At 49.1% G+C, this 18677-nt stretch overlaps 1 protein-coding gene across 4 annotated transcripts in view; it reads right to left on the bottom strand.

Moving 5' to 3' along the window:
• Positions 1–215: 215 nt before the first annotated feature.
• The window catches only part of EDA (ectodysplasin A), a 477063-nt gene continuing 458601 nt past the window's right edge, over positions 216–18677 (bottom strand). Inside the window, exons 4-8 of one of the 4 annotated variants that reach the window (XM_032331771.1) lie at positions 11633–11812; positions 10229–10263; positions 9249–9300; positions 6088–6209; positions 216–4316 (exon numbers count right to left, since the gene is read on the bottom strand). In XM_032331771.1, the coding sequence (XP_032187662.1) occupies positions 4065–4316; positions 6088–6209; positions 9249–9300; positions 10229–10263; positions 11633–11812 (641 nt within the window). In that variant the 3' untranslated portion in view covers positions 216–4064. Of the gene's footprint in view, positions 4317–6087; positions 6219–9248; positions 9301–10228; positions 10264–11632; positions 11813–18677 lie in introns of all 4 variants that reach the window. The other 3 variants (XM_032331772.1, XM_032331769.1, XM_032331770.1) reach the window with 3 other exon arrangements.

Raw genomic sequence — 18677 nt, 5'->3', positions numbered from 1 at the left:
GCGGTGATGGGAAAGACCTCAGGTGGTAGGGATGGGGACGTGTGTGGTCTGGCACACACAGAGGATGTGAGAAGTTCTGACAGGAACCTTCAACAATCTTTGGTTGCCTTCTCTGAAATGGGTGCCTTGGCACTTCCCCAGGCTCACCTGTGGCGGCACATGCAAAGCGGCCCCTGGCACAGAGGAAGCACTTAAGTTGATTTCAAGAATGGGGGGGCGAAAGAAAAAAAAAGCTTTATTTGCCAAGAACGAACCATTAATTTACACAAACTTACATCCCAGTTTATATACATTATATATAGTTTATGTACATAGTATCTCACACTGGATGCCGACCCCCCAAAGCAGCACTGGGCCTGCTCCAGGCCATTCTCACCACAAAGCCCACCCCCCCACCCCAGATGGAAGTTTTTTGAATCAATAAATGACACACCCCGAGTCCCCCTGGAGAGAGCCCCCAAGGGCGTTAAAAGAAACAATCCACTTCCTTCTTTGTGCTCACTGTGGCCTAGGGGAGCCTCCGGGCCAGGCTCGAGGGAGAGCCTGGGTAGCCTAGGACTTCCTGGTATTGGGCCAGTCCAGAGCCTTCCAGTACAGAGAACACTGTAGGGAGAATGCCTGGGGGGAGGGGGAAAGAGTTCTGATGGCCCCTAAAGGGACTCTCTCCCCTGCCTGGCTGGGCTCCTGAAGGGGGCCCAGCACTTCCAGTCTTGAGTCTGGGGGTAGAAGAAGGGAGGGCTCGGGGCAGGACAGAGGCTGCTCCACCCCCTCACTCTTTTGAGTCGGCAGGTCAGGGCTCGGTCACTTGGCCAGATGACCTTCCATCTCTGGGCCTCTGGGGCTCCCTCTAAAGTTCTCTGACTCTATTCGCATCCACTGGAAGTTACAGAAAACATACGTGCTTGCACAGGGATCCAACCTCTGCTCGCCTCCAGGCTTCTTAGCCCTTTCCTGCTTCGGGTGAAAGGAATCTGGCTCAGGATTGATGAGGGGGGCCAGAAGGCAAAGATGACATTTCCCAAGGAACTAGGAGGTGAACAGCCCCCAATGGCTGGCTTTTAGGCTGGCCTTGGCCGCTGAAGCCCAAGCAGCTGGCCAAGGCCCCAGCCATGCAATTCTCCTTCAAACCTCTGCCATCTGCTTGCTCACACAAATGTCCTCATCCCATTCCCCGTACTAGCCCCGGCCCTCTGATGAACTCACATCAGCGCCATTTCAGACCGTAAATCTATTCCCACATCCTCTTGCTAGTAAATTGTTTCACCACATTGTTGATGAGCTCACTGCAACAGGGTCCCCAGCTGTCTATTGCTTCTGTCCTCGCCTCCTTCCCTCTAGTTCCTTTGGAGGGTTCACAATGAAGACAGGGTCCCATGAGAAGGCCTATCGCCCCTATAATCCCCCCTCCTTATCTGGACCTCCGGAAGGGAGTCAGAATGTCCTTCAGGGGTACAGTTCGGAAGCCTCCTCCTCCCCTCTCCTCACACACATCTGGCTTTAGAGCCAGGCCTCTCTCTGGGGCCTTTCCTTCATCAGGAGACATCCTGGTAGAACAAAGCCCTCCGTGGGATGTTAGGAAGAACCAAGGAGCCACTGAGTAGCTGTGGGAAGTGGACCAGCTCCCGTGACCTGTCTGTACGGTAACCAGTGGAGGCCCTTGCGCATGGCAGGGGCTCCAGTACCCAATGGGTGGGTGGAAGAGCATGAGGGGTATAGTTCTGGGGGTACTGGAGGCCTGCTGCTTCGACATGGCACCGAGACAATTCTGACCACAAGAGCCCTAAGGCTGATGGCAGTTTCCCAAAGAAATGTCCTACTCTTTTTGCCACAAAGTCCCCGGGAACCAAAAGAACACCAAGGAATTACTATCAAGGAACGAAAACAAGCACCTCTGGGTTTCTCTCTGGGATGCTAAAGTATCTGGGGTCCTTATTCCCATTTTTGTTGGTTCTCTCTAGACTGCAAGTTCAACACAATGCTGCATAATGGAATAGCTCTGGAGGTGGATCTGGCCGAAGCCCCGGGCCGTGGCCTAAACTGGTGGGGATCCTGGAAAAGCACTTCACCTCTCCGGGCCCTGTCTACACAATGGGATTCATAGTATCCTCAAAGGAGATAATGAGAAAGTACTTTCCAGACTTTAAGGAGAGGTTCCCTTCAGTTCTTGCTACAACTCAGGGCAGTCTAAGGTACTTTCCAGGAGCCTGGGCCAGATGCATGCCTCAAGTTCACCCCACTTGGAGTTGCAAGGCTGTCATTAGCAACCAGACAATGGTGGCATAGCCTGCCACTCTGGTCTGGACCTGCCATGGGGCGAGCATTATGGCTGTTTGGAAAGGGAAGGTACAGTGGAGAAATGAGTACCAGTTCTTGGTGGATTTCAGCTGCCTGAAGAATAAGTCCCTTCTCCCCTCCCTTCCCCTCCCCTCCCCTCCCCTCCCCTCCCTTCCTTTCCTCTCCTCTTCCCTCCCCTCCCCTCCTTTCCCCTTCCTTCTCCTCTCCTCTCCCCTTCTCTCCTCTCCTCCAAAGGAAATTTGTTTCAGGAGCAAAATTAGCGGACTGTACAACGTTGGCCCTCCCTAGTTTTGGGCTAGACCCAGCATCCTAAAACCAGGCTGGCCCCTGGCAGTGAGAGATCAGGCCCTTGAATGGTCCTACTATGTGATCCAGTGGGGAACTTGGGGTCGGGGGGTGGGTGGGTGGGTGGGTAAGGGATCTTTGGACCTGGTTATGGGGCAGAGCCTTGCCTGATGCCTAGATGCTGGCTTTTCTTGAGCCTGGATTCAGGTGAACGGCCCTGGAATCTCTGGTGATTCTGCTATGGCTTTCTGAAGCCAGAGTGAGGAAAGGTGGGTCTGCAGGGCATTGGTGGCTGTCCTTTTGGATAGCACCTTGGCTCATGGCCACTTAGGCCACAGCAACCTTGAGAAGAAAAAACCCCACTTCTTGCCCTTTTGGGGTCAGGCAGAGAATTTCTGCCTTGCTGATGCCTAGGGGGTAGGCTGGGGTTTGGGAATTTTTGTAGGCTATCCTGGAAGCTGCCTAAGTATTTGAATTTGAAGGGATTCCCGGAGGTCACCCAGTCCAACCCTTTGCCCCAGACACAACTCGACTAGATGAATATTTGTGTCGCTTAATAAACGGCAAAGACTCTTTGCGCCCAGGTCATGGGAAGAGTGTCCCAGACTCACATAAGCACAGGTCCCAGGGGAGGCACCTGTCTTAGACAGAGGTAGGCTCTGTGGAGAAAGAAGACAGGAGTTCTGGTCCGGCTGGGAAAGGGGGCAATTGGAAAGGAACCCAGAGATTTTTCTGAGTGTGGAACATGGTTGTAAACAAAGTGGAAGACACAGGGCCCCAAGTCTGCCTTCAGGTTCTTGAGCAGGCTCCCAGCAGGGGGTGTATGGCTATTCCCTGCCAACCTCCTGCCCCCAAAGCCCAGCAAGTTGCTGTGAGCTGGCTCACAGCCTGAGTGGGAAGGGTGGGAAGAGACCCCCTGCCCTGTTCCTCTGGACCCTGAGGTTTGGCAGGTTTCTCCCTGGGTCTCTGCCACCAGTGCCTGCCTTTCCCCTCCCCATCCATCTGCTTAGGCTTTACTGCTCCCCTCCCGCGCCACCCTTGCCGCCAGCCCTACCCAAGAGAGGAACAGCAGCCCCTTTAGGGTCAGAGGCTTGCCCCCACAGTCTGGAGTCCACTTTTGCTTTCTCTTGCCTGCTGCCCTGGACTCCCCACCTTAGTGCAAGAAACAATCACTCTGACAAAAGCAACCTTGAGGTTGAAGAGTCGAGCCATAAGCCAGCTGACACGGAGCCAAGGAAGAAGGTCCTGCTTCCTACAAACCCTGGGGCTCCATCAACCCTCCTGTGAACTCAAGGTCATTCTGGAAAGTCAAGCGGGCCTCCTCATCATCCTGGAGTCACTGGGGAATAAATAGCCCTGGATTATCTATCTCTGTGGCTGCGATACCCATCACACCTCATTCCACAGCAGCACTGAGAGGTTCTGGGAGTCCCAGCTCCCAGCTCTGGGGCAGGGGCGGGAGCATGGCAGAAAATGGGGGGAATCTAGGATGCAGGGGCCTCGCCCAGCCTGATGGCCCCAAAGAAGGTGGTGTGCTTGCTCATATTGATGGAGATGTCGGCATGTACCATCTTCACGGCAATCTTCTGCCTGGCCTTGAGGAGGCAGACTCCTGCGGTGTAACAAGTGTTGTAGTTGGTCTTGCCTGTCTCAATGCTGCGGGTACACTGCAGGAAGGGCTTCTCGTCCACCACCACCTCGTAGCTGGCGAAGTCAGTGAAGTTGATGTAATAGACCTGGGTGAGAGGCAAGGAGAAGGGATTGGGGGAGAGACAAAGGAGAGGGTGGGGCCCTTCCCTGCCCAGGACCCACGGGACCTTCTCGGAGGAGCTGGCCCATACACCTCGTGAAGGGGGCAGTGCCACCTGAGGGCATGTTCGCTGGTCAACAAGAAAGGCAAGATGATGGGATGATACACCCCACTCCCTCCACACTCCATGGGGCTTGGGTGGCTGCAAATCTCTTTGCAAAAACTCGCCAGCTGTCAGCTCTGTCAAGGGTAGGATCCAGGCCTTTCTCACTCAGGTAGCTCCCCCAGCCCCTCCCCTGCCCTCCACCCTGCTCAGCCCCAGCAAGAGGCAACAGGGCTCTGCACACAGTAGGGGGTCAATCAGTGCTATGGACAAATGGATACAAATTGACTTCCCATGCCGTGCCCCAAGGACTATTTGCGGCTGACCTTGGAAGTTGCTGATTCCTGAGAGAGGGCACGGTAACATCTTGCCGTTTTTTTTGGCTCTTTAGGGCCTCGAGCTTGCAGCTCACTGTCCCCTGTGGCTGAATTTCTCTCCTGGATTTTTATGGTGCCCCTTGGCCCCCTGATGATCAAGGAAACATATCCGGAGAGATGGAGTGCTATCCACCATAAATGAGCTAAGGAGTTTGGAAGGACAAAACCTAGGCCCCTGACTTTACTTTGTGGCCATAGGGAAGTGTCAACCCACGTTCACTGGCCTGCTTTCAAGGGGGGATTTTCCCAGTTTTCATGGCATTCAAGGCCTGAGGCCTCTCCTGATCTATTCTGGGCCTGGAAAATAACCCCACCGCAAGCGTTGATTCCCCCCCCACACACACACAAAGGAGCTTAGAAGAAATGGCCTATGCCTATAGGATTATACCCGTGTGCTCCCTGGGGATTGACCCCCCCCCTCTCAGGGGGGATATCGGTCATCCTCAATCATTTTATGAAAGTTTGTTCCCTCCATAGGCTCTTCAGGAGGGAGCAGTGTATACAGGTGCAGTATTTCTATGCCAGGATGGGCTGATCGAATGCTTGTTAACCCATCTTCTCTGGCCACCCTCCCGAGAGACCCTTCTGTTGGCTCTGTAGTCCTTCTGTCCATCTGCCTACTCGCTGTCCACCCCACAGAAGCCCCAGCATCAGGGCTCAGCTAACCTCTAGTTCTGAGGCAAACAACAGGGGCGGGAGTGGCTGGGCACACCTGGGGAGCAGATCCAGTGTGGAACAGGGGAGGGCAAGGAAAGAACCCCAAGGGCTGGGAGAATGGTGGCAGGATGTTGGACGGAATGGACAGAGACACAGAAAGGTGGACAGGAGAGGGAGAAAGAGGAAGGAAAGACCATCCCAAATAAATGGCTTTGAGGTGGAGAGAAAGCCTGCAGGAGCACTATTTAATGTGGAGCTAGCGGTGTCAGGCGGGGCAAGGGGGTATGCTCAGAGGATATATACTGACCCAGAGATGGAATTTGGCAGTAGAATGGGGCAACGAGGGCCTGGGGCCCAGCAGGAGGGGATCAGATGGGGGGGGTGTGGGAGGGGCCCGTTTGCAGTTTTTCAAGGATAACCGGCTGGGGGGGGGACCCCAACCAAAACGGGCCCTTCTCTCTTTCCCCTTTTCAACTGCCTCCCAGGGTAGCGCCCCCACCCCAGTCTCCCTAGAGAGGGGGAAGTTAGCAGGTCTTGGCTGGCTCCACAGTGCCCCTATGTGGCCTGCACCGGATCTGCATTCTGGATATAAGAAGAGTTAGGCCTGAGACCGTACTCACTTCTACCTGACTATAGATGAAGTAGGTGCCGTCCACCAGTACCTCCAGCTCCCCGCTGCGGGGATGTAGCTTAAACACCTTGGGGTTCATGGTGATGCGAGACCAGTCATTGAGCACTCCACCTGAAAGATCTCAGTATGAGAGAAGGGCAGTCACTCAGTACATGTCCGAAGAATCCGGGCAACAGAAACAAGAGACAGGGAGCAGCACCCCTCCCCACCCCCACCCAGATCCCAGCGCAAGGTGGACAGCCCCAGAGGCCAAGCTATTTGCTTTCAGAAGAGCGTGTGGAAGCAGACAAAGCATTGTTTGTCGAGCAGCTGCCAGGCCTGCCTCAGGCCTCTGGGGGGCTTTGTCTGCCTCCCTCCCTCCTTTCCTGACCCCTCCATCTAGAAGGGTCTTTAACCAACACCTTGCAGCTGGAATTAGGGGTGAAGGCAAGAAGACAGTGGGCATGCTGCCCTATTTTCTTTGTTGTTCTGGGGCCTGTGCAGGCAACATTCAGACACTGAGTGGCAGGCTAGGTCTTATTATTCCATTCTATTTCTCCAGCCCTAGCCCCCTGAATCCCTCCTCTGGCTCTCAGGTTCATGGGTTTTTTCTTTCTCCTTTAAAGATTCCTTTTTACAGTTCCTTCATGCATGCTCCCTTCTGGAAGGCTTCCCTGCCCCATGCAGGAAACCACTTAGCCCAAGGAACTGTCTACCTGGAGAACCTTAGTGATCGCGGGTGAGTCAGACTTCATGACAGCTGGAATGAGTGGCCACCCCTCCTAAGGCCCCATAGGAGAGGGGAAACTTTATGAGAGTGAGGGATAGACCAGCCGGCAGCACTAGAACCAGCAAGGGTATCTGGGAGCTGAGTTATCCCTGGTAAAGCATCTGCCAGCCCAATCCCATTGAGGGAAGAGGGGTTATCCTACCGCCTTTGCTGGACAATGAGAGCCAGTATGGGAAGGTGAAGGAAAAGCTTCCCTTTCAATCCTGCAGAAGGAGGGATGTTCCCTCCTTCCACCACTGGAGGAGAGGGTCTAAGCTCAGGGGACTGTTCCCTCTCAAAACCTTCCCTTCTTCACCCAAGGAATTATGTTGTGAGTGTTCATCTTTCGCTAGTCTCAGGAGGCCTGCCTCTCAGAGGTGTGAGGAAACGGGCCTTCTGGAATAGGTGGTCATCTTTCCTTGAGGTGACAGTGGGTGGGACAGGAGTTAGGAAGAGATGCCCTGGTGCAGCCCCTCCAGGTGACTGCTCTGCTTGGTGTACTTCCACCCCTCCTCCCTCCCTTCTGCTTTCACTGCAACTTAAGATCAGCATAAACTATGATTAGGGATTGGCCCAGAGGGTTGGAGCCGGTCTTGTTGCATGGTAGTGGGAGCAAAATCCATAGCTTCGGGCATAGACTGAGCATGGAGGCTACCCGTCCACCCAGACGAATCTGTTTCCTGCCTGTCTCACTCCTCCCTGGACAGATGGTGATTATGGCCCATCCAGGGTGCCAGGGCCCAAGGCACTTGGTCCCAGCAGGACTCTTTGGTTTTTGCTACTGCTCTGTTCCTCCTTCTACTTTGGAGGTGATTAAATTTCAGGCATCCGGGTGGCAGTCCAGGATGTGGCTAAGCATGATCATTAGGGCAGCTCAGCACAGCCGGTTCAGGGCAGACTGGACTCTTAGGAGCTGTCCCCATGCAGCAGGTTTCCTAAACTTCATTCACTGTTTCTGCACTTAGAGCCCCTCTCTTCCTCTCCAGGCTCCTTAAGCATCTGGCATCCTGGCTGGCTTGCTGCTTCCTAAGGGTCCTGGGGCGGTGGGACGGGAGGTCAGGCATTTTAGGCTATGTGCACCCTGGGGACTGGACATTATTTTGAAGTGCTGTTCTTTAATGAATGTTCACGTCTCTTTGGGGGAGAAAACGAACCTAATCATTCAGTGGAGTGTACGCACATCACTGAAGGAGCCCAGCACCATGGAAAGACTAAGACAGACATAGTTTTGAATCCAGCCCCTACACTTAACTGAACTCTTGGGCCAAGGAGTTAACTTCTCCGAGCTTCAGTTTCTGTCTCTGCAAAAAGGAACTAATACCTGCAGCACAGGGTTGCTGTGAGGAGCACAGGAAATGAAAGACAAGGGGCGCCTGGGTGGCTCAGTCAGTTAAGTGGCTGCCTTTGGTTAGGGTCATGCTTCCAGGGTCCTGGGATCAGGCTACCTGCTCAGCAGGGAGCCTGCTTCTCCCTCTTCCTCGGTCCCTCCTTCCTGTTTCCATGCTATCTCTCTCTCTCAAATAAATATAATCTTTAAAAAAGAAAGACAAAAGAATGCATGCTGAAAACTCCAAAGGACCATCCAAATATAAGGCAGTATGATTTTTTTAAAAATAAAAATTTTAAAAGATTTTATTTATTTACTTGACAGACAGAGATCACAAGTAGGCAGAGAGGCAGGCAGAGAGGCAGGGAAGCAGGCTCCCCGCTGAGCAGAAAGCCCGATGCGGGGCTCGATCCCAGGACCCTGGCAGAGGCTTCAACCCACTGAGCCACCCAGGCGCCCCAGCAGTATGATTTCTTAAGGGATTATCCATTCTCACTGGGACTCTGGTTCCCCATCTTTTAAATGCAGGGATTACATTAAGTCAGTTTTCTTAAGCCCCTTAAACTTGTTTCCCCTTCTTACAGATACTAGCATCTCATACTCCCAGGAGAGTCTGGCATGCTTCCTCCCTCCCCCAACCCCGGGAAATGCTCCCTCCACCTGTTTTCTGCGGAGACCCATCAGACAACAATTTACTTTTCTGTGGTTTTATCTTCTCTAGCATGTACTGTGAAGATGTTGATCAAACTGTACATGTCCCCTTGGTGACTCTGATACCACCTTCATCTGCCAAGAATTCCCCGCCTCCATGATGTCCCAAGTCCCTTTCCGCTTTCTCATCAGTGATTCTAAATGCAATTTGTGCCAGTCTAGGTCGCACCAGTCTAGGTGCGAGCAATTACCCAGGACAGCCAGCAGAGGGCAGACGGAGTAGCGAATGCGCACCCCACCCCGTCAACGGCCCAGGTTACTTCTAGGGGCCCACGGAGGAGCTAGGCTGGTGATTCTTTGAAGGCTGCGAATAAGGAAGACAGGAGAAGCTCCTCTTAGGGAGAGAGACGACTTTGACTCTTACCATTCTTGACTTGAATTGCTGACCCTTGGCCCTGTAGATGCACCACAGCTGGCTGGGAGGATAAGGACAGAGAGAGTCGTCACTGAGAGAAATGGCTGCCTGCTTAGCCACCTGCTTAGCCACCAGTCAACGTGTTCCCACCTCTGACTTCCAGTATCCTTTCATTTCCCAATTCGGATCCCTTTCTCCCGTCCTGGGAGGCCAGGGAGCACATCTCTGCTGGTGGGTCATGTGATTTGCAGCTCCGCCCCTTCCTGGCTAAGTGACCTCAGCGGAATGTAATCCTCTCACCCCCACTCCAAGTCTCATTTCCCTAACTGTGAAATGGGAATTTTAAGAATCTCTGTCTGGCCTTTCTTACAGGGATGTCTGAAGATCAAATGAGGTGACAGATCTACAATTCCCTGCAAGCTATCAAGCACTGTGCCGCCATGTAGATTTATAATTGTGGCCAAACAGCTGTGGTGAGTGAAGGGGGCTGAGATGAGCCAAGGCAAGGCAGCACAACTTGCCAATACAGACAGATTAGGAAGCTCAAAGACAAGGGAGGAGCCCTTCAGGCCTTTAAGGCAGAAGCCCAGGCTATGTTTGGCCTGGAGCTGGTTGGCTGATTTTCAAGCTCCTGATCCCCAGCGGTCTGAGTGCCCACAAGGTGTCTGGTGTGGGTGGGAGGTTGGAGGCTTGGGTGGATAGGCCTGACTGGCAGCTCATTTCAGGGTATGACTGCGCTTGGATATGGTGACCTTCTGTCTTCTGTGTGGGGAGGTGGGGAGAAATGGCCATGGAAAGGCTGAGTTAAAGGCAGGCCCTGGGGCAAAGCTTTTCTATTCCTTGGGACGTGAGGGGGCTGTGAGTGAACAACTTTGGGATGCCCCCCCCCGCCCAGGGCATCTTCACAAACTTAACAGGGAGCCACTGGAACGTGGTTCTAGCCTTATGGCCTTCCCTCCTCCCCAGGAAGAAAGCAATTCCCAGCCAACCTGGTTTTCTCGAGGTCCAGCTTTATCAGCAGCACCTGCAAAATAGGACAGGACAATCAGAGGGCATGCTCCTTCCCTTTCTCTCTCAGCTAGGCAGTGAGTGGCAGTGAACCTTGCTCTGGGCAGCCAGGCCCTGGGATGGGAGAGGATACCGCTCTCTTCTCTTCCTCCAACCTGACCTGCCTCCTCAGTGGACCCAGCGTCCAGCAGGGAAAGTGGACTCTGGCTAACGCTGGCTCCAAGGCAAGCCTCACTGAGCACTGGTAGAGACAGAGGACAGTGCATTCCTGCCACCAAGTGACCCCGTGACCCCGAGACGGTGCCCTTTGCGTCTTTAGTCTTTTGCTCCCTTTCTTTCAGGGTCCTCATAGAAAGCATTGCCGTTGTAAATATCTTGCTTCCTTAATCGCCTCTCTCCTCCCCTGGGACCTAAACTCTGTGAGAACGGGGCCCACTTATCAATATATCTCTTGCACACAGAAGGTGCTCAGTATCTGTAGAAAGACTGGGATACAAAAAACAAAAGAAACAAACCAAAAACCTCTAACTCCATCTCTTATGGTCATAGTAATGCTGATTAACCCCATATGAACTCTGAGTCAAAGAATCTGAGTCCTGCTACAGAATTTTCGGACCCAGAGAGATCAGCTGTGTAAAAAGTCCATTTCCTTAATGGGCCAAGAAACAAGAGGGGAGCAGCAGGAGGAAATAACAACTGACCCAAACCCTGGTAGTATGACTCCTGTCAATTCCAATAGGTGGGTTTGGATTGGCATCTCTACCTTCCAGATGCCCTTCTGGACCCAAGAGGAATGACACAAAGAGATTTGATGCTATTTGAGCAGGCACTTGGCTCCTCAGTCTTAGAGACAGTGTTTGTTTCTTCCCCAGCCCCGGTGACCTGTAAGTTTCTAACTCCCTGGTCACCAGTGACTGTCTACCGCTACGAGAAAGGCCCTTCAGAGTTCATGGGATGAGACTGTTCTAGGGCTGGTCATTTCTTCCAGTCCCCAACATTCCTCTCCACAGCCTGTTTTCAATCAGACATAAACATTTGGTGCTACATGCTGGAAATCAGAGCAGACCAAATCCATCCCCCACTGGAAATCTAGTGGGGCCTTGGGGCCTCTGGTTCTGGCTTATGGGAGTTTCCTGGCTCACTACAGGGAGGCCTAGAGTCAGGGAGGGCTTGTAATAGAAAGGTCAAGAGCAGGCAGAGTTAGAGAAGGTCAGGGCCTACTGGCTTGTTCAAGTCCTAGCTCTCCACTGAGATAGGAGACCTGTTCTTCTTGTTCACCAAAGCCATCACCACCGTTGGGAAGTGCCCTCAGGATAGTCCACACCTGCTCTTTTCAAGTACTTGCAAGGAGCCTAGGGGAAGGTTGGAGAGGCAGAGGAACTCACCAGAAGGTCCCTGTAGGCCAGGGGGTCCCTGAGGACCAGGGGGACCTGGAGGGCCAGGTGGTCCCATCACAGTTGTTCCTGGAATTCCAGGAATTCCTGGAATCCCTGGGGGTCCCTGGGGTCCTGGGGGTCCTGGAGGTCCAGGAGGGCCATTGGGCCCAGGAGGTCCTGCCTTCTTTCCTAAAAGACAAGATTCAGTATTACATTTGTAGTTATTGACTCAAAACAAATATACTGTCAGGACTTCTACAAAGTCAGCCCTTTGGGAATTCCTGCTGCTAAAAAGGTGAACACTTTATTATACAACACACACACACACACACACACACACACACACACACACACACCCTATCCCCTTTCATGAATAATTATTTACAGAGCTGGTTTGAAGATACAGAAATAAATGACCCTGAAGGAGCTCAGTCTACTCGGGAAACAGACACAGTCACAGGGGAGTCCAAGTACCATATTAGTAGTAGGGACAAATGCTTAAGAGGTCAGAGAAGGTTTCATAAAGGAGGTTACCTTTCAGATGAGTCCAAAAGATTAGAATTACCAAGTGACCAGGTCACCTTTTTGAATGGAGAATTGGGCTACCATTGAAGAGTGGGCTTTCATGTCTGCTGCCCAGTTTGGAGGACTTGATGTGATGAGAAGAGGGAGCTAGGAGGACAGCCTGACCTTGGGAATAATATCAACACCAGGAAGGTTTCCTACAGAAGTTGGGATGTACAGGAACTAGGGGTTGGTATAGAGGTGGTGGCAGCTGCGAATGAGGATCGGGAAGGAATTTGGGAGATGAGAGGTAGGGGGTGGGGGAGGGGGCGGATAGAGAGATGGAAGGAAAGAAGGGGAAACAGTAGAAAAAAGAGTAGAAAAAGCCGAGGAGGCAGCTGGCAGTTTTTGCTTTTTCAGCTGACCTCTCTAAACCCTATTTTTAAAGATCTCTGGGAAAGGCAATTCTGTAAACTCCCCTGGTAACATGTTCCGGTGGTTATCACCCCCTCACTGTTAGGAAGTTCTTCTGTATATTTAGCTGAAATCCCTCCTGTGGCAATTTGAGCTTTTAATTTATTCTTTGTGTAGCTAGAGAAGAATAGTTACCATCAAACACATAATAACCCTCATATGCTTACGGACATTAAGTCACCTGTCAACCTCTATTTTTAATAGGCTAAATAATCTGGCTTTCCAGCATCTTTCCTCTGAGGCCCTATTCTCCAGCATTATTACTTAAGCCCACCAGCTCCTTCCCTTTCCCTCCTCGCTATCCTTTCAGAAGGATCCCGGCCCTTCTATTCCATATTCCAGTCCTTCCAACATTCCCACCAGGATGTAGGTATTTGACTGAGTCATAACTGTGGTCTTGTACCAAAACCCACAGCTCCTGTTTACTTCCTCTGCTCTGTGCAGCCTAATTCATGCACGACTGGTGACCCCGAGGGGTGTCTTTTACCTTTCACTACTTTTTTCACAATTTGTGGAAATCCCAGGAACAGAAGGCTTTGACCAGACTCCGCGACAGTATTTCCACCTGTGGTACTGTCTGAGTTCTAAATGTAACCCTCTTAAGTCTCACTGAAACACCTCCTTAACAACTCTGACTCCTTGCTCCCCAGGCTCTTAGGAGAATCCTGTCCTGATTTATCAGGCCCCCCTTTAAAAATAATGCCTTGTGTTTCAGAAATTCAAGAGGCCAGTTGTCCATGTTTAATGACTTCTGCATTTGGTAGGAAACAACGGGGTCACGGTGGGGCTCCTGCCCTGGGGAGACTCCCTGTAGCCTTAGAGCCCTAGAGGCAGGAGGGAGCTTTCTTATTTTCCCTGCACGTAGCAGCCGCAAAAGACTGGATCTGCCCAGTTTCTAGATTAGCCAATTTCAAGATGCTGAACAGGAAAGCCATCTCCCTTCAGATTTGGGCAGCTTCCAAGTCAGGCTTATTCAGCACCCAAGTTTCAATTCCAGCTAGTGCAGTGGAAGGAACACAAAATCTGTAGTCAGGAGATAAGGCTCGAAGCCCCAGCCCTGCCACAGATGCACTTTGGGCAAATTCCTTTCTCTCCCTGAGCCTTAGTTTCTCACTGGTGAAACGGGGAGTTTGGCCTTGATGATTACTCTAAGTTTCCTCCTAAGGTTGAGGTACCGTAAGGAAGACTGACTTACTTTTGGCAGTCAGGAAACTTCCCTAGCCTGACTGTAAGGTCTGCTTCTCCCTCCTTATTCTCTATTCTTCCTCTTCTTCCTCTGTGTCTACTGGCACAGACACAGAGAAAGGTGCATATTAGACTGTTCTATGTCCCTGAATTTCCAGGCCTAACTGACTTTGAAGCTGGAGGGTGTTCTGTGGGTAGGACAAACTTCATTGTCAAGACTGTGACTCTCCTGTGATTGCTAATGTAATTCTGGAATAATTACAGCCAGAAACTTCTCTAGTCAAAAAGAATAATGGTTTCAGTGAAAACAGAGGATTTTCACTTATGAAAATGTTAGAGGACAGTTGGGAAAAAGTTCCTGTTCTGCAGCTGGTCCTCTTTGCTCCTCTGTAACTAGGTTTAGGCAAGTGTACTTCTCATACTTGCATCCTTACAGAAAGTTGGCCCAGAGAGGAACAGGTACAAAATGACCCCTGGACAAGAGGTTGACTTTAGAGGATTGACTTCCTTCTCCAGATTTCCTGATGTTACCAGAACACTTCATGATACAAAAGCCCAGAGACTTCTCTACTTAGAAAATTCTCCAGTGCAGTCTTCGATGACAGAATGTTCACATTCTTTTCCAAGCTAAACTTCACTAACCTTTTAGTGAAGGCCAAACTGTTGAAAGAACAAATAAAAACAAGTGAATGAAAGTGAGGGTAGGGGGAGGGCGAGGGAGGGAGAGGGAATGAACATTAGCAAGTTAGTTGTAGGAGGGGAAAATTCTATTAAAGATGGAAATTAAATGAACAACTCAATTTACCTCTTCAGGCATGTGCCTATTCACTGTGTCCAAGGAAATCTTTATTAAATGGCTTCTAAATCACTTTCAGTCAAAGGAAATGTTTAAGGCCTATGTGCATTCTCCTTCTAATAATGGTCCATATACAAGGTGGCAGTGCTGGGCAGTGATCCGAGTCCCTGCCAGAGGCATTGGATTCTCAGAATTGTAATTATAGGGCTTCTAGCCTAGGCAGTTGTCTTCTATTGTCACTAGCAAGTATGTTCTCTCAGTGCTCACTCATTGGATGACCTACACCTGGTTGCCATTCCCCACCACACACATGACCTACACTTCGGTACATTGCTAGCCTACTTGCTGTTGCCCCAAACAGGCCATGTTCTTTCATGCTTCTGAGGGATCTGAGTATGCTCTTCCCTTTGCTGGAATGTCCATTTCCCCCCATCCTTCAAAGCCCAGGTTAAATGCCATTTCTTTCTTTCTTTTTTTTCCCCTGCGATGTGGCTCCTCACTCTCCCAGGGAGAACTACTTGCTCTTTCTTTGTGCTCCCACAGCACACTGTTCATGCTTCAATGAGAGCATTTTTGATACCATACTGTAATTATTTGTGTGTACTTCCACTATTCCAGCTACACTGGGAGATTTTTGAGGGCAGGCACCATTTTTCTTTATCTTTTATCTCTATTCCTGACAAATATAAGGTGCTTATTCATGGTCCAGTGAATGAGTGAAAAGAAAAATCTAGTAGCTGTAATTAGAGAGTGTTCCCAAGTCTACCTATTAAGAAGGAAAGTCACCCTTGGACTTGTTAAGGAGCAGAGGGTGTCTTTGTCAAAGCCAAGTGAGCTTTCTAGGTTTATTACAATTTTGATTTTAAAGGGGATGTGACAAAAGTTAAAAAGTATATGCTTGATAGAGTAATCAAAACAGGATGGTACTGGCATGAAAACAGACACATAGATCAACAGAACATAGTAGAAAACCCAGAAATGAACCTACAATTATATGGTCAATTATCTTTGACAAAGCAGGAAAAAATGTCCAGTTAGAAAAAGTCTCTTCAACAAATGGTGTTGGGAAAACTGGACAGTGACATGCCTAAGAATGAAACTGGATGACTTTCTTTCACCATACAGAAAAATAAATTCAAAATGGATTAAAGACTTAAATTTGAGACCTGAAACCATAAAAATCGTGGAAGAGAACATAGGCAGTAAGTTCTTTGACATTGACCATAATGACATCTCTATAGATATGTCTCCTGAGGCAAGGGAAACAAGCAAAAAAATACACTTCATAATAAAAATCCTTCTGCTTTTACAAAGCAAAGGAAACAATCACAAAACTAAAGGACAACCTACAGAATGGGAAGATATTTGCAAATGACAAATCTGATAAATGGTTAGTATCCAAAAACCTACAAAGAACTTTTCAAAGGCAATACCCTCAAAACAAATAGACCAATTAAAAAATGGGCAGAAGACATGAATAGACAGTTTTCCAAAGAAGACATACAGATGGCCAAAAGACTCATGAAAAGATGCTCAACATCACTTATCATCAGGAAATGTAAATCAAAACGTAATGAGATATCACCTCACTCCTGTCAGAATGGCTAACATCACAACACAAGAAATAACAGGTGTTGGCTGGCGAGGATGTGGAGAAAAGTGAACCCTCTTGCACTGTTGGTGGAATGCAAACTGGTGCAACAATTCTGGAAAACAGTGTGAGGTTTCCTCAAAAAGTGAAAAATAGAACTGTCCTACAATCCAGCAATTGTACTACTAGATATTTACCAAAGGATACAAAAATGCTAATTCAAAGGAATACATGCACCCTGATGTTTGTAGCAGCAGTATCTACACTGGCCAAATTATGGAAATAGGCCATGTGGCCACTGGCTAATGAATCAAGAAATAAGATTTGGCATATATATGCAATGGAATATTGCTCAGCCATAGAAATGCATCCATAGCAATGACATGGATGGAGGTAGAGAGTATTCTGCTAAGTGAAATCAGTCAGTCAGATAAAGGCAAATACCATATGATTTCACACATATGTGAAGTTTAAGAAAAACAAAAACAAAAACACAACCATATAACCAAATGGGAAGAGAGAGAGAGAGAGAGAGAGAGAGAGAGAGAGAAACCAAGAAACAGACTCTTAACTATAATCAACAAACTGTTGGTTACCAGAGGGGAGGTGGGTGGAGGCTGGGTGAAACAGGTGATGGGGATAAAGGAGGGCACTTGTCATGATGAGCACTGGGTGATGTGTGGAATTGTTGAATCACTACATTGTACACCTGAAACTAATATAACACTGGATGTTAACTAACTGGAATTAAAATAAAAACTTAAAAAAAGAAAAAAAGAAAAAGAAATGATCTATTGAGCCATGAAAAGACATAGAGGAACTTAAATGCATATTACTAAGTAAAAGAAGCCAATCTCAAAAGGCTACATACTGACTTGGGAAAAGGCAAAACTAAAAAGACAACAGAAAGGTCAGTGGTGGGGTGCCTGGGTGGCTCAGTCTGTTAAGCATCTGTCTTCTGCTCAGTTAAGATCCCTGGGTCCTGGGACTGAGTCCCACATCAGGCTCCTTGCTCTGTGAGGATCCTGCTTCTCCCTCTGCCTGCCACTCACCCTGCTTGTGCTTACTCTCTCTCTCTCTGACAAATAAATAAATAAATAAAATCTTTAAAGAAAAAAAAGAGAAAGATCAGTGGTTGCCAAGGGTTAGGGGGAGGCAATGATGAAAAGGCAAAGCAGAGAGGATTTTTAGGGAAGTGAAACTATTCTGTAAATACTGTATTCTATGGGAATCTATGTCACTATACATTTTGTCAAAACCCCTAGAATGTACAGTACCAAGATGAAGCCTAATGTTAACTATGTACTTTGAGTGATGATGATATATCAATGGAGGCTACTCAATTATAACAAATGTACTTACTCTTGGTAGTACATAATCTGGTGGGGGAGGCTGTCCCTGTGTGGGGCAGGAAATATATGGGAATGCTCTGTAGTTTTCCCTCAATTTTGTTGTGAACCTAAAACTGCTCTAAAAATAAGCTACTAGAAAAAACCGACATGCTGAAAAAATCAAATGTACTTTTGTAAATCCATAATATCTTGGCTAATGGCCAGGCCCAATGGAGAAGGTTTTCTTCATTGACCCCAGCTCTCTGGCTGTTTTCCAACTTTGCTCGGATCAGGTGCTCAGGAGGCCAGGCCAATCCTCAGCTTCTTTACAACAGGGGCACAGGTTTTCCATGTAGGCTATGGTACTGTGAGCCACCAGAGTACCCTCGTGCTCAGAGAAGGAGCAGGCTGTAGCTGAAGCCAGTCTCTTTGGTCTACTCTGGGACTGATAATCTACTCTATAAAGCTCCAGAAATCTTAACAGAATCATTTTACTTAAAGCATTTCACTTTTTATTTTAAAAATATATTTATTTATTTATTTGACAGAAAGAGAGAGAGAGAGAGAGAGAGAGAGAGAGAAAAGGGGAGAGAGGGAGAGAGTAAGCAGAAGCAGGGGGAATGGCAGACACAGGGGAAAAGCAGGCTCCCTGCTGAGAAGGAGCCCAATGTGGGGCTTGATCTTAGGACCCTGGGATCAAGACCTGAGCTGAAGGCAGATGCTTAATGACTGAGCCACCCAGGTGCCCTGATTTTTTATTTTTTAAAGGATTTTATTTACGTATTTGAGAGTAAGAGAGCAGGAGCATAGGGGAGGGGCAGAGGGAGAAGCAGACTCCCCACTGAGCAGGACTCCAGGATCATAACCTGAGCCAGAGGCAGACACTTAACCAACTGAGACACCCAGGTTCCCCTACTTAAAGTGTTTTAGTGAAAATCATTAATTTCACTTTATTTTCTTTCCAGGTCAGAACACGGAAATAGTTACTTAAAACTGGTTTTGTATTTGGTTTCTTTTTTTAGTCCTAAGGAGTGGACCATATAGCTTAATTCTGTCTTTTGGAACTTGTTCTGTTTTTTTGGGTTCTCCTATTCAAGTATGCAAGTGCTTGTACAAGCTCTTGGGTCAATCTTGTTGCAAGTATATTAGAAACATACTGACCCAACAGTGGCA

This window comes from Mustela erminea, chromosome X (assembly GCF_009829155.1).
Source record: "Mustela erminea isolate mMusErm1 chromosome X, mMusErm1.Pri, whole genome shotgun sequence".
NCBI lineage: Eukaryota > Metazoa > Chordata > Mammalia > Carnivora > Mustelidae > Mustela > Mustela erminea.
The sequence above is the reverse complement of the archived record's forward strand: the minus strand, read 5'-3'. Positions and strand labels throughout refer to the sequence as shown.